At 29.9% G+C, this 16,194-nt stretch overlaps 4 protein-coding genes and 1 pseudogene across 6 annotated transcripts in view; 1 reads left to right on the top strand and 4 right to left on the bottom strand.

Annotated features, from left to right (window-relative positions):
- LOC125862143 (uncharacterized) overlaps positions 1 to 16,194 on the bottom strand; it is a 339,538-nt gene that overhangs the window by 201,945 nt on the left and 121,399 nt on the right. The gene's annotated exons all lie outside the window — the stretch shown is intronic.
- Positions 1,395 to 2,456, top strand: LOC125861648 (F-box protein At3g07870-like). Its single transcript, XM_049541504.1, has one exon. The coding sequence runs from the start codon at positions 1,395 to 1,397 to the stop codon at positions 2,454 to 2,456; it is 1,062 nt and encodes a 353-aa protein (XP_049397461.1).
- Positions 5,154 to 16,194, bottom strand: part of LOC125862136 (chlorophyll a-b binding protein 5, chloroplastic) — a 240,617-nt gene continuing 229,576 nt past the window's right edge. For 2 of the 3 annotated variants that reach the window (XM_049542138.1, XM_049542139.1), the window contains exons 2-3: positions 6,571 to 6,720; positions 5,154 to 5,860 (exon numbers count right to left, since the gene is read on the bottom strand). In XM_049542138.1, the coding sequence (XP_049398095.1) occupies positions 5,209 to 5,860; positions 6,571 to 6,716 (798 nt within the window). In that variant the 5' untranslated portion in view covers positions 6,717 to 6,720 and the 3' untranslated portion in view covers positions 5,154 to 5,208. The remainder of the gene's footprint in view (positions 5,861 to 6,570; positions 6,721 to 16,194) is intronic. The other variant, XM_049542137.1, reaches the window with a different exon arrangement.
- Positions 11,497 to 12,565, bottom strand: LOC125862149 (putative glycine-rich cell wall structural protein 1). Its single transcript, XM_049542155.1, has 2 exons — positions 12,524 to 12,565; positions 11,497 to 11,975 (listed from the first exon to the last, which is right to left on the bottom strand). Exons 1-2 carry the CDS (start codon positions 12,558 to 12,560, stop codon positions 11,497 to 11,499), a joined length of 516 nt encoding a protein of 171 aa, XP_049398112.1. The 5' UTR covers positions 12,561 to 12,565.
- Positions 12,707 to 16,194, bottom strand: part of LOC125861649 (allene oxide synthase 3-like) — a 4,941-nt pseudogene continuing 1,453 nt past the window's right edge.

Consider the following 16,194-nt stretch of genomic DNA (forward strand, 5'->3'; position numbering starts at 1 on the left):
GGAGGTGGTGGAGTGGGTAAAAAAAATAATTTAAAATAATATTTTTTTTATGGATAGTAATACTTTAATATTTAATTTTTAATTAATATTAATAGTTTATTATTTAATTTTTATCAAGGTGAAATATTTTATTCATGTGAAATGTCATGTGTCAAGGTTTTTCCAAAATAAAAGAGAGAGTGCATTACACACACCACTGGGGTGTGTTTCTCAAACTAAAAAAATGATAGTTTAGGTATGAAACTCACACTCTCAATAGTTTAGGTATGAAACTAAAAAAAATAGAATAATTTAGGTGTGTTTTTGACATTTATCTCTTTTTTTTATGGACAATAAAAAACAAAAGAATTGATGATCAAGAAGAAAAGGGTGGGGTATGAAGGAAGAAGAAAAAGGATAAGGATATGAAAATATTTTATTTAATGTTATTAGCTCACTTTAATTTAAACTCAAACAAGTCAAACTATGTAATTACGTTCAAATTACACTATTAATTATATATAAAGAAATATTCTGATGCCGTGTTACGATAATCCAAAGATTTCATGGTCTAGGCCAAATTCTTGATTATATATAAGTTTGCTTTACAAAATTCTTATTATTTTAAAGACTACTTTAAAAGGAAAATATATTAAAATCCCCCTGAATTATATTCCTCTTACTAGTTTTATTATCGAAATCAAAATTTGAACTTTATGCAGTCTAAATTATAGGATAATAACATAAGATGTTAAAACTCAGCTTCTGAATTTAATTTAAGTATATTTTAATCGACTGACCCCGTACCTAATCTTCTAGTTTCATTCTTTGAGTTTAATACAACAAATTATGAGGGTACACAATACCCCTAAATTATAGTAAATCTATTCAAGGATGCGACATGATGGTCAATGAACTGAGTTAAAAATTGTGAAGCCTCAGGTTAAGATGAAAATACTAGTTAATTTCTTCCGATCTATTTTAGCCTTGATGAAAAGAGTTATCTGATACTTGTATTGTTGCGATGTGACATATATCATGCGAAATTAGTCGTGGTGCACAAACTAACCCTGAGACTAAACATGAGCAAGAATATGCTTTAGCTATCCAAAGAATATGCTATACAACTTTGTTTCCAAAACAAGAAGAGTCCATAAAACTCAACACCTACTATAGTCTTTTTTGTCAAACATTTTAATTTCCTCCATTTCCAAATTCCTGCTACTTATCTTTGTTTGCCTAATTTTCTCTGTTTTATGGATAGACAAATCAAGAAACAAAAATTTCACTATGATCAAACTCATCCCATACATGGATTTAATTCCCTACCTCAAGAAATTGTCCTTGACATAGCCTCAAGGCTTCCCATAACATCTTTAGTCCAATTCACATTTTCTTGCAAATCATTTTACAACATGTTACATGACAAAGACTTTGTGAATATGCACAAGAATCGCGTAGTAGAGACCGATCCTTGCATTATTATACACGCGGATTACCCTTTGAGGAATCAACTCTACTTTCTTGAATTCTCCAATCATCGCGATGTTATGAGGAAAATCAGGACACCTTTTGCAAACTATGTGCCTGAATTTAAAGTAGTTGGTTCATGTCAAGGACTATTATGCATATGTGATTCTTTGTTTAGTGATGCACTTTATGTGTACAATCCTTTTACAAGGGATTACAAACAACTCCCTAGATCAATCGAATTTGAGGTACAAAAATTGGTTTTTGGTTTTGGATTTCATCCTGTTACTAAAGAGTATAAAGTGATCAAGATCATAAACTATGCCAACATGTATTATAATGAACCTGGAAGTTATCGTAGGTTTCGAGTCCCTTTCTTTGGTAAATCAGATGTTCAAGTACTTAGTCTTGGTACTAACAACAGATGGAGGAGTGTTGGAGAAGTTGTATATCGTTTTGATCTTAGTTCTCAAGGAATTCTGTTGAACGGGAAGATGCATTGGTTGACTCGATTTGGTAAGTATAATGGACGTCGTGATAAGCTTATTGTTTCGTTTGATTTGGCTGAAGACGTGTTTGGTGAAGTACCAAAAGTTGATTTTGATGTTAAGCCAAGAATTGTTCTGTATCATTTAGTAGTTCTTGGTGATTGTCTTGCTGTTGGTCTAACTTTGCCTCACTATAAAGGGGGAGGATTTGAAATTTGGGTAATGAGAGAATATAATGTGAAAGAATCTTGGATGAAAGAGTTTAGAATTGGGGCTTATACACCAAATCCAAATTGTGTAACACAACATGTGAAACCATTGGTGAAAATTTTATGTTTGTTGAAAAATGGAGAGATCTTGTTGGAGTACAAAGGTGGAAATCTTGTTTCATATGATCCTAAAAATTGTGTCTTTAGGACTTTAAGGTTTCAAGGGATGCCTAATTTGTTTCAAACATTTGTTCATGTTGGTTGTCTTAATTGGGTTGATATTCCACCTCATGATCTTTTACAAAATTAGATCATCTAAAACAATCAGAGGCGGAGCTAGGATGGGAAGTAGGGGTTCAGTAAAACACAGTAACTTTGGTCTAAACCCTATATATTTGTTAAGAGATCCATTTGAAAATGTATAGAATTAGATCATCAAACTTGTTTTGGGGTTCCCTCTCAGTGTATGGTACACACATTGGGGCCTGACTACATCTGGATTCGCATCAGGTAGTAGGGTAAAAACACTCCTTAACAAAGACGACTCTGTATCCAGATCATCAAACTTATTACAAACCTTTATTGAAAAGCTTAGTACTTTGTTTCTTTGTCTTTTGAAATAGTTGTGTAACATACAACAGAAGGTGCTTATTTCAGTGATATATGTTTAAAGACTGTGACCTTGTGATTAAATCGTTCCATGTTTGATATCAACGTTGAACATTTAGAGTACACTTATCGGAAAATCATAGCCTGTAAAAGGAGTGGTTTCAGCAGAAGTTGGTTCCTCAAAAGTCATGGTTGAGATGCCATAAAGATAGTTTTTTTTGTTTTTAACTTCTAGCAGTCTCAATTTTAGCTTGCTATTCTTCTGCAAGTTGCAAAACATCAAAGTGTATGTTCATTAGTCGATAACGGTTACAGAATCGTGATGTGAACTTTTCAAAGTTATCGTGTAGGTCACTGGAAATCACCTTACATCTAAGTTCTTCACGTGCACGAGCAGTATATCATAGACTTTGCAGATCATATATAGTTTTCGAGTTGTTACTTGAAGCATGTTTTTGCTTTGTCAAAAGACTGATTATGTATATATGCTATATGTTGAATTGAACCCCCTTGGCTTCTTAGTGTGTTTACTTCTGTGTACTTTGACTCCCCTGAGTGAAAATTTGAGACTAAGACGTAGTTGTTGTAAAATCCCTACATTCAAAAACTAATTGACAAAGTTAAATTATGCACATCAACATTATTAAGCCCATAGACCCCAAATTTTGATCACTATCCATCCAAATGTCCACTCGATTACGTAAGATCGTTGATGGAGAAACACTACCAGTGAAGATTCATATAGCTGACTGCAACTTGTTTAAGACTGAGACGTAGTTGTTGTTGATGTATTCATCAATATGTCCACCACATTGTCGTGTCTACACTAGAAAAAAACATGAGATCTCAAAATCTTCAATTTTCTCTGATCCCCTAAAAGGATGTTATTTGCCTTCAATTTTTTTTGTCAATTTCATGTTCTTTAACAAAAAAGGCATGTAACATCCTGGTTACTGCTATTACATCGATAGTATAGAAATTATTTACACTATCAGTATAAGAAAAACCAACGAACATAATTAGCCGACATAACATACCAAACCCTTGATTCATACAAACACAACCTTCCAAATGCTACACTCCACCATTTGGACACTTCCCCTTACCATTTTCCTCTGCAAAAAAATCACCATATTAATTCTAACATTTTCTTCTTTGGACTTTGTTTCTTAGTCGCCCGTTCGGCTCCCTTTCTACATCAGGTATGAAAATTCAATAAACAAAATGTCAAAAACTAGCCATTTTCTTCCTATATATACACATTTCAAGCCCTCATAAGTCATAACAAGCAAAAAAAAAGACCTCACTTCTTCGTCGTGGCATGAACTAATTTGCTTGGTTCAATTCCGCCCCTAAAACAAGCTCCTACTCCGTCATGGGAAGGCCGAACAATGATCCTACTATTGCAGGTCCTTCAATTGTACTGCTGCAAGAAAGATTCAGACAATTGGAAAAAGCAAAAGTGCAGAGAGAAAACAGAACACAAAATTTGTTCTCACATCCTCAAGTGATGACACAAATCAAGAATCATGCTTCTGTCAAGCCAGAATTCACACACGAACTAATTTTTCGATCAGAAATGTTCGATTCTGATCAAGATAAGTTCTTTCTTGAACTTAGTTTGAATAACAAACACACAGGCTACCAAGTCAGAAAGACTCAACCTTTGTGGCGAGCGTTGACACCTAAATGTAAATATGAAAATTCTGAGGTTGATACTTCTCTCCATCTATAGTAGACACGCGATACTTTTTATGCACGATCATATCAGTGTAGTTTAACCTGTTATAGCAAGTTCGTTACCATTTTTTCCAGGTTTCTAGTAATGCTTATCATGGAGATTTACAATTAATTACCTTATAAGTAACACAATTTTGTAAATACTTTTTTGTATTGAGAGTGCATAGAACTTAAACTTGTTCACGTTGATATCCTATGGAAGTCTAATTCCTATTCTTTTCTGGTAGACATCAGATATCATATGTTTCTGAATTAACAAAGAAACTTGTTCTGTTTCAAGTCATAACTAATGAACTCATCACTGATTTCTTCACAAGCAATGTAGATTTCATAATCCAATCAATACTTCCTCCGTTTCAATTTGTTTGTCTGGTTTTGATATGACAAGAAGTTTAGATTGTAAAGAAGATTTTTGAATCTTGTGGTCTTAAATTAAAGAAATGTAGAATGCACCAAACTGTCTTAATCTTGTGGTTATTAACATGCCATATGTAAAGTTGGAACTAAAGAGGTTGCCAAAAAAAGGAAAAACATTCTTACTGAAACAAACTAAAAAGGAAAGTTAAGTAAGACAAACAAATTGAAACGAGCGGAGTAATTAGTTTTGAAGAATATGTAATCTTGGCTTTTGCATATAAATATTATAGCAAGTTCATAGTACATAAAAGACATGCAGTAGCCCCACAATTTTTACAGATAAGAGAGTACTAAATTCATTTTCCGGGTACAAAGTTTGTGGCGTAAGCCCAAGCATTGTTGGCAACTGGATCAGCAATGTGGTCAGAAAGGTTCTCAATTGGACCCTTTCCAGTAACAATAGCTTGAACAAAGAAACCAAACATCGAGAACATAGCCAATCGTCCATTCTTGATTTCCTTAACCTTCAACTCAGCAAATGCCTCGGGATCATCAGCAAGGCCAAGAGGGTCAAAGGCACCCCCCGGGTAGATCTTGTCGAGGCCTTCACCTAATGGGCCTCCACCAACTCTGTATCCTTCCACAAAGCCCATTAACACAACTTGGGATGCCCAAATGGCAAGAATGCTCTGAGCATGGATAAGGTTTGGGTTACCAAGGTAGTCAAGACCGCCTTCGGAGAAAATTTGAGATCCAGCCTTGAACCAAACAGCTTCACCGAATGTAACACCATTCTTAGACAAAATTTCAGGGAAAACACATCCCAAAGCACCAAGCATGGCCCAACGACAATGGATCACCTCAAGCTCACGGTTCCTAGCAAATGTCTCAGGGTCAGCTGAGAGTCCAGCAGTGTCCCATCCGTAGTCACCAGGGAACTCACCAGTCAAGTATGATGGTGTTTGCTCAGAAAATGGTCCCAAGTACTTTGGCCTGTCTTCTCCATACCTATTTCATCAAATCACAAATTTTAGTCACGTCTATATCATCAAACTCTTTAGATACCAAATTACAATTTTTCTTTCTTGACTTTTAGGGCATCTAAATAATTGGTGTATGAGAATCTTGGCACAACAATAAAATTAGTTGTCTTATCATCATGTAATTAGGAGGTCAAGAATTTACGTCATGAAAGTAGTCGTAAAATTGTGTACGATAGACCTAATGTGGTCTAACCCTTTATTAGGATAGTACTAGCAATTTAGTACACCAGACTGCCTTTATATATAATCAACACTAAAGACATTTCTATGTCACAAAATAGTAATCCCCCTGTTTCAATTTATATGACTTACTTTCATTTTTAGTCAGTCCAAAAAAGAATGTCACATTTCTATATTATGTAACAATTTAACTTTAAAAATCAATTTTACCCTTAATGAATTGATTTATAGTCACACAAATTTCTATCATTCATTTTAGACCACAAATTTTACAAGTCTTCCTTTATTTCTTAAACTTCGTGCCAAATCAAACTACATCACATAAAATGGGACGGAAGGAGTATTTGACATGATTATTTCAAGATTTTGCATGGTATCCATTTTTTAAAATGGAAATAATAACATGACTAAATGAACAAAGAATAATTCATTGACAATTAACAATAATATGACTAAATAACTAAAAATATAGTATATGATAAATTAAGAAACTACCATATGCTTTGTGGTGCACTTTTGACAGTACGTCTCATGGTGACACGTCCACCTTCGAAGCTACCAATTTTCCTAATAAATTCATTTTGTGACTTTAGTGCTGTTTGGCCAGCAAATGCAGATTGTTGAATTGCAGAAGTAGCCATTTTTATCCTCTCTTTTTTCTCTTCTTTGAGATGATGCTAATTTTGCAATATGAAGAAATGTACTATATATTAAATAAGCTTGGGAATGAAGGTTTTTATATGAAAATACATGGATTTTGAGGATCAAAAAGTGTACACCTAAGCAGAAGCTGATTGGTTAATGTATTTTGGATTTGGATTTCCTTTGTGATTTTTTAACAGTGAAAGAATGAGGCCTTTGTTTTGCCATGTGGCTGTCAAATATCTCTTGGCTGAGATTGTTTCTTTCAGAATGGACCATTTTCACATGTTCACGTGAATAGAATTACCAGTTATCTGTTGCAGGTGGGAGATAATATTTTGGCAGATATTATGTAAAATTAGTCGAAGTGTTCGAAATTTGGTTCAGATCATAAAAACTAATAATATAAAGTGTAAATTTTATATATGTCATATATTATAGTAATATTTTCAAGCTATAGCAGTAGATTTAGACTTTCAAATTATAACATTAAAAATTTCAGGTTCTAACAAATAATTTTAAAAAATAAATATGTTTTCAATAATTGAAGTTGTTTAAATAAAATAAATAGATAAAATAAAAATGAAAAAAAAAACGTTTTTTAATGAAAACAAGTAATAAACTAAAATTGTGGTGTTAATTTAATTTGAATTTATTGTAGATAATTAATAAATAGCACGAATTAAGGGACTTAAACTAATTAAGATTATTGAGTATCCTTAATTCACTCAAATCAGTTAAAATCAAATAAAAATTCAGATTTTATCTTCTTTTTTTCAACATTTCTCTCTCTTCAATTTGCAACAAAAAAATTTCAACGTTTCTCTCTTCAATTTTCAACAAAAAAAAAAATTCCACATTCAAGTAATTGAAGTTTTTTTCATCTTTGAAAATTCTTGATTTTATTGTGATGGACAACTACGTATCAATTTTAATCAAACATGGTGAAAGATGGGATCCTTCGGGTTAGTATTTATTATTGTTTAACGTTTGTTTTAGAATGATAGCAAAATGAAACAAAAATGATCAAATTGTCGATTAATTGAAGGTTGAGTCATATTTTGTTAACTGTTGATATCATATTATGTTTACCGTTGTGAAATGTAAAAAAAATAGTGTTTTTTTTGTTTATTTGTTTATTTTGTATACGGTTGTTGTTTTGTGAAATTATAAATTTAATGTGATTTTATGAATAAATTTGATAGAATAAATTAAATGAAATTTGTATGAAATTGTGCTAATTATTCTGTAAAAATAATTTAATTATAATGTTGACGAATTTATGAAAATTTATTTTATTTGATAATGAATTTGATAGTATAAGTTGAATGAATTATGTATGAAAAGTGTGTTAAGAAATATGTAAAAAAAAATTGGAATTCTTGACGAAGTGTATTACAAGTGTTTTAAATTGGTATTAAATGTGAAATTGTTGAGTTTATATTAGTTTTGTTATTTCTGTACAAAGTTGGGTGACAATAATTAATTATTTGGGACGACAAATGTATATAGTTTGAATGAATAATTGCTTTGTATGAAATGTGTATTAAATGAGTATGAAAATGTATAAATTTGGTATGAATGATGATTGTTGTATGAAATGTGTATTAAGTGAGTATTAAATGTGAAATATTATGTTTTGTATGAAATTTGTTTTGTAATGTACTGTCTGAATGATATTTGTATGAAAAAATAATGACGAGTGTGTATAATTTTGTTGTTATTATAATAATCTTTATGGATGAAATTTGTATTGTCTTTGGAATGAAAAGTTAATATTATTTAATATATTTCTAATTGATTTGTATAATGTTAGACTAATTGTTATTTATTTTTAATGAAACAGAGAATTATGTTGATTTTCAAATGAAATGAATTATATATGAAAGAGGGTTGCTGATGTAAAATTCAAAAGGTCTAAAGTTACTTGTAGTAAAAGTTGTCAAGTTGGCCACAACATGAAACATGAACATTATTCTATGCAAAACTAATGACTGTTTATTTGTTTAGACTATATATAATTTTTATTTTATTTTGTCGTTTAGATTAATGTTTTGTTTTGATATGAAACATAATTGGTTTGAAGTGCATTATAAACTTAGTGTTTAATATATGGTTCATTCATTAATCATACAGATTGCATACTGTTAAAAATAAAATTTATTCCAACTTAATGCATAAGATAGTGTAAATATTAGTGATAATTATAAAAGGTAATTATGGTATCCTGAGTATTTAATTTAATATAAGTTTACATGAATATTAATTTGGTTTTCAATTGGTGTCCTACTATAAATAAATTTAAAACAAATTGCAGTTAGTGTTTCATTCCCACACTAACTTCAGTTAGTGTCATACACATATTAATCCAAATTTCATACACGTTTTATCCAAACAACATGTATAAAAATTGATAAATTCATATAATCACACAATTTATACCATTTGTATATCAATATTATATCACAATTCATACAGTATCCAACAATAAAATATTAAACTCATAGACATACACGTATTATTCAGATTTCATACGCGTTTCATCCAAAAACATGTTTAGAATAGAAAGTAACTTAATGTAATTTTTTTTTAGAAAAAATCAGTAGTTTGACAAATCATACCATTTTCATACCAATTTAATAATTTATACCATAAACACAGTTAATAGACAATCACACCAATGTTAAAACGCAATTCATACCATTTGTATATCATTATTATATCACAATTCATAAAATTTTCATAATCAAAATATTAAAGCATAGTCATACACATATTAATCAGATTTCATACAGATTTCATCCAATAAATGTACAGTTTGGAAACACACTGATATTTTCAAAATAGTATCTTGAAATTGTAATAGACAATCAGTAATTCATATGTAAACGGTATCTGCCTGAAAGAAAACATATGATATTATATATCATCAAATACTTAAACACAAAAAAAATTGTCCAAAAGTTTTAAAAAAAAAACTTTTTGTTGTTCTTCTTGTTGATGGTTTTGAAGATGCTCCAACTTCTACATTTGTTTTTTTTTTTTTTCTGATTTCACTAACAAAATCAAAATCTGAATCAGAAGGGGTTTCAACAATTTTCCCCTTCCTCTTCTTCTCCTTTTGATGTGCAGGGATGACCTTTTTTTTCTTCATTTTTTCTCTCTTTGTCGCTCCTTCAACTTAGATGAATCATCCGTCGCCGGATTTTCAACAATTTTAAGCGGGGGGGAGGGGGGGGGGGGGGNATTAAAATTTGAAACATGAACATCATCATTAGAAGTTCCTTCACCCAATCTGGGACTCCTTCGAGGCGTTTCAATGGGTTTCTTAGACATTATTTTGTTGGAAAAAAAAATTGGACGAAAGATTGAATGTTGGTGTAGTTGGCTGGTGAGAAAAATGGGAGAGAAGAAGGTGAAAGTGGGGTGATAGTGTGTATAGTTGGATAGGTGTGGGGGAAGAGTGGTGGGATTGACTAATGGGAGGTTATGAGTGTAACATTAAATAAGGAAGTGTAATCAATGTAAAATCCATAAATATATGTAACTGATAATTTCAGTTTTAAAAAAGGAACTAAAATCAAATTAATTAAATATTATTAATTAATAATATAAAAATATAAATAGATTAATCATTTATTAAATAAATTGAAATTAAATTTTGAATTAAATTTAATTTAATTGATATGTCATAACCCGTAATTAAACTGTTATAAGTAGGAATTTTTTAAGAGTAGGTTTAAAACTCGTAATATTGTCTCTTAAATGTGTATATGGTGTGATTTTTCCTAATATAAAAGGACTATGTTCACATGTTTACGTTGACAAAATTACTTGATATCTGTTGCAAATGAGAGGTCATGACATCCTGAATTATATCTTGTGAAATTAGTTAAAGTGTTCAAAATCGGGCTCGAACACATTAATCGTAAAAAAAGGACCATGTTCACGTGTTCAGTACATACGAAGTTGGCAAAATCAGCTACAAACTCAATCGTTAAATAACTTGTATCTAACATTTTCTTTAATAATATGTAGTCAATTTGCACTAAATAGAATTAGGACGAATTGTATTATTTAATTATAAAATTTATCCATGGCTAATTTATAATTCTTTAATATTCCTTTGCTAACAAGATTGATCTAATCTAATTAAGATTTAAGATAGTTACAACTTACAATTACACACATTTGGAAGAAGTCAAACAAATGTGTTGATATTTTTGAGGATGAAAGTTACAAATATAAAAAGGATTTGTTAATATGTGAAGATATATATTCCCACCAAGGAAATGAAATTTTATTTCCTGGCTAATAGAGTCCTCTCTTTGTTTTCTCTCCTTTTTTAATCTTCTTTTGAGTTTTTAAAAATTAATTTTTTTGTTCCTCAAGGATACAATAGAAAGAGGTATTCTATATTATATTCTTCGACAAAAGACTTGAACTCATAATTCTATTGTTTAAATGGTAAATTTCTTGATAAACAATAAATAATAATAATGTGTTCGATATAATTTCAAAAATAAAATCTAAAAGAAGTGATTCATACGCAGATCTTAATCATTTTTGCAACTTAAAAAATATTCATTAAATTGGTCAAAACAAGAGTAGAATTACATAACTTCAACATTGTCACAATGTCTTTAATAACAAATAAATAACATTTGTAGTAGCAAAATTTTATTCAAGAATCACAAGCAAATTACTTGCTTTTTATTTATTAATTAAATTATTATATTTAATAAAATAACAAAAATAATGTTTAAGCAAATTGTGGGATCAATTGCCACCACTACCATGACCTGACCCATGTCCGAAACCAAAACCACTACCTCCATTTTTACCACCACCGCCGCCACCGCCACCACCGCTGCCACCGTTTGCACCGGATCCATGACCCTCGCCATATCCCATGCCATAACCAAATCCGCCATCACTACCTCCACCTCCACCACCGCCACCGCCACCACCACCACCACCACTGCCAATAAGACCTACAATTTGGCCAAATCCATCATTAGCACCCGATCCATGACCCTCGCCAAATCCGAAGCCAGAACCAAATCCACCATTACTACCACCACCGCCACCGCCACCGCCGCCACCACCACCAAGTCCTCCTAAAATTTGGTCAAAACCGTTGAGCTCGATTAAATCCCTCCTAAGAAGCTTTCTCGCAGAGGAAGTTTGCACTACAACTCCCAAAATAAGTACAACAAGCATCAATTTCCATGACATATTTGCACCTTTTGTTACCGCTACAAAAAATAAATAAAAATTAGATCAGCTACGAAACTAGAAATTTTATTAAGAAAATTTTTTAAAAAATACAAAAATGTAATTATACATATTTTGAATTTTTTATATATGAAAGATGAAATTATACTAATAGTGTACTAGATCCATCTTATCTATATGGTACATCATGAAGATGTTAGGAAATAATGCATTTGGGAAATAAATAAAAACAACCGATTTCGATAGAATATATAATCTCTATTCTTAAGAAATTTAAGCCCTCACTATATTACTGCATGGATAATTTGTAGTAGAATTCCTTTAGAATTTTACAAAATCAACGAAAATTCGAATTTATATGTATATATATGTGACACCATATGCACATATCCAGTATAATTTGATAAATGTAATTTAGAAATGGTAATGTGTATATATATTGTCTTATACCTCAAGATATAGAGATTGTTTTGATAGCTTATCGAATATTAAACACTAATAGAATTAGTTATAACTAATACTAACATATATTATAAAAAAAAATAGAAGGAATTAATATGTATCTTACTTTGCTTTCGTGGTAGGCTGAATGTTGGAGTGGCCATGAAAATGCTAAAATATTACTTATATTGTATTAATGTTTGAGGTATTATGAAAATATATGCACAGGAAAGAATTTATATATAGGTACCTTGAAGCCTGACGTATTAATGAAATATTGGTAAGTTACTATTATTCAAAGTACAATTAATTAATTTATTAATACACAAACCTTGCAAAACGTTAAATTAAATAAAAATAAGAATGAAGTGAATGTATGTAGTTGAGCATAAATTAATGAGTTAATAAAGAAAGAGTTACCAAAGGGAATTATATATTGCGTTTTGCTTTATTTATTGAAAGTAGAAAACATTATTTGCCATATTTTTATTTCTTTTTAATTTGGAATTATTAAAATAATAAAATTCCTTGACTTAATTACTCAACATTTAGATAATAAAGTTAGCAAAAATTAAGTATTAGTGTAAATTTTTAGTGGAGTTAAGTTTTTATAACTTAAATTCTAGCGTAGTCAAGAAAAATATTTTATTCATAAAATTCAATTAGTGAAAATATCATCAATTAATTAATAAATATGTACAACATTAATTAGTTCAGTTGACCATGCATCAATAAACAATGTTGACACCTAATTTTGACCCTCCCCGATAATAATTAATTTCGAGCTTCTTAATTTTCAAATGATTTAAAGTAATTAATTCTAGAAATTTCAAAAAAAAATATAACCGAATANTTGATCAAGAACGATGCATCGTGATTAGAAACAATTATAACAGTTTGGAATGGAACTGGAGGGTGCATTCTTAAGGTCTCATCATAAACCACATACTTAACAAGAGACATTTTTTCAAGAGCTAAAATAGTTACCCCTCCTATTTCTTTAACGGCAATCCTGATTTCCTTGACGAGCCTAGTATGTAAACTAGGTCCTGATGTTCCGATACATTTGATCAAAGATGGATAGAACACTTTCAAACCGCCATATGAATTGAAACAAAGTTATGTCAAGCTAGCTTCAACCCTTTTCACTCCAAGTTTCTCCGCTTCATCTAAAATATCCCACATTTTACAAGAAAGTAAGGTAGAGGGAAAGTGTGCAAGACCAAATCTTCAAGAAAGTTTGGTACAAATTTAAGGTTGAAGGAAAACCCATTTATCTACAATTTTTGGTTCATTAGTGCCAACACTTATATATCAATTGGATTTTTTCCCTCACAAAACAAGCGTATCATTGAGGGGATTGAAGTAAGCCGTTCTTTTTTCAAGACTGGTAAACATTTGAGTGATTGAGCTAGTAATTAAATATGGGAATGATTTTGTCGTGCAACTTAGCTAGTCATGTGGACAAGATAAGTCCTTTCAATACGGAGTCTTTGGAATTAATAGTGTCAAGAAAAGCGCAAACCTTATAACCACCGTTGAAAGATGGGGACTTCAAAGTACATTACAACAAAACTGTGAATTACATAGGTATTTTTTTACGGATCATATACGAAAATTCACATCCGACCAAAACAATTCCGATGAAAATACCTTCGTAGGTAATTATTACCTGCGAATTTGAAAATTTCCAAGCAAATTAAACTACCTGGAGATTTGAATTCTGCAGGTAAATTACTCGCAGATTTTCTTGCAAAAAATACTAAAGTTATCCCTAAGATTTTTGGTTAAAATTGGTGAAAAAAAGGATTTTACTTACAATTTTTTTCGCAAGTAAATCCTCATGAAAATATTATATTATAATAAATTCAAACAATTTGTGGAAGATCAATAACCATTTTCATTCCTTTTTTTAAATTTAATTTCTAGATTTTCCAATTATGTTTAGTAGTCCAAATAAAAGATGAAGAAAGTATAGTCATTAATAAGAAAAGTAGTGTAATAAAGTCTATAAGTAAACAACTCTTAAATAAGAAATTGACACAAATTACTTAATAAGATGAATATAATTAATTTAGGTATTTGAAAAAGTATTTATTTTCAAAACTCTAAATAACATGATGTTATTCCTATTTTCTATAAATATTTTGACCAAATAAAACTTTGTCTAATTATTAAGTAAAATAAAAGATAACTTTGAAGTGAATAAAATACAAACACACCAAAATAAAAATAAGAAAATTTTATACAATAAAATGATAATTTAAATAACTTATAAGTTTAAAGTGAAAGAAAGTTATCACCACTAATTGATAGATTTTATTAATTATTTGTGATATTTATAATTTTAATTTATCTTTTAATAATTATATCTTAACATACTTAGTTAAAAATACTATTTACTAATAAATGTCATTTAATAACTTACTATAAAGAAATTATCATTTTTAATACTTATAAAAAAGATTTATAAGTTGGATATACAAGTAAAAATAATAGTTATTTCCTTCATTTAATACAATTTTGTCATTGAATGAGATAATTAAACTTCGTATTAATAAGGTTTATAATCAAATTTTTCTCCACTTAAAAAATGTCTTGACGTATTCAACACTACACAATTTAATATTTTTTAATAATATTATATCAACATTAATAATATTTTATGACAATTATTTTTTTATTGGATAATTAACTAGACATATAATTTTTATAATTCATATATTCAAATCCAAAAATAATAATAAGAATTCTCATCATTGATTTTTACATAGGATTAAAATTCTTACATGTAAATTAAAAAGAGCTGAAAAATGTTCATGGCATTTATAAAAAAAGAGAAAACTAAATATGATAATTTCAATTATTTCTTTTAGACCTTTTCTTTCCAACAATTTTTTTCCCTTTAATGTTCCAACACCTTGTTAGCGTGAGATTATTGCATAATAATTTGTTTTTGACTTGAAAATAAAAAGTAAATATTTAGTAATCAAATTCCATTTTTTCATTATTATTTTTTGCATTATTATAATTTTAATTTTCTTAAATGTATTTTGAAGAAAAAATTACTAATTGGTGAATCTCCAAATAAAAGGAGTAGTTAGATAAATTTACAAGAAAAAAGTTCCAGTGGAAAATGCAACGATAAAATTTTCAAATATACATATTCCCAAGTAAATCCCAAAAAAAAATCTCCAACGAATTTGTAACATAAAACTCTCAAGTAAATCTCTAGGTAAGAAAATTATCAAGTAAATGCTCAATAAATAAATTCCCAATAAAATTCGTAGAACTTGGATCCCCAAATAAATCTCCATGTATGTATCCCTAGCTAAAGGTGCAAGTAACTTTATCTAGGGATTTTGCTTGCAAACTAACATGGAAATTAATTTTTATTCATTACTTGCGGATTTACCTATGAAAACGGTACCTGCAGATTAGTTGCCCCAAGTAATTCCCCAGGTAATAATTTTGTGCAAATGGCGCCAAATTTACCCATCAATTTTTCTGGGAAAATATTTTTCACAGGTAAAAAGTTCTAGAATCTAGGAATTTTATATTTCTGCAAGAAAATTCATAGGAAATTTATGCGAAAAAAATCCCCAAGTAAAATCTCTAGGTAATTTACAATTTTCTAGTGGTAGTTTTCCTTATCGACTTGGGAGTTATCAAAAAGGATGGGATAACTAACCGCGTCCACAAGGACAACAACTTTAGAATTACGAGCATTGAAAGGACCAGGAGGGACATTGGTTCTAAAGACTGTGGATTCATATTTTTTCATACGAGACCTGAAAA

Source organism: Solanum stenotomum, chromosome 4 (genome assembly GCF_019186545.1).
Source record: "Solanum stenotomum isolate F172 chromosome 4, ASM1918654v1, whole genome shotgun sequence".
Lineage (NCBI taxonomy): Eukaryota > Viridiplantae > Streptophyta > Magnoliopsida > Solanales > Solanaceae > Solanum > Solanum stenotomum.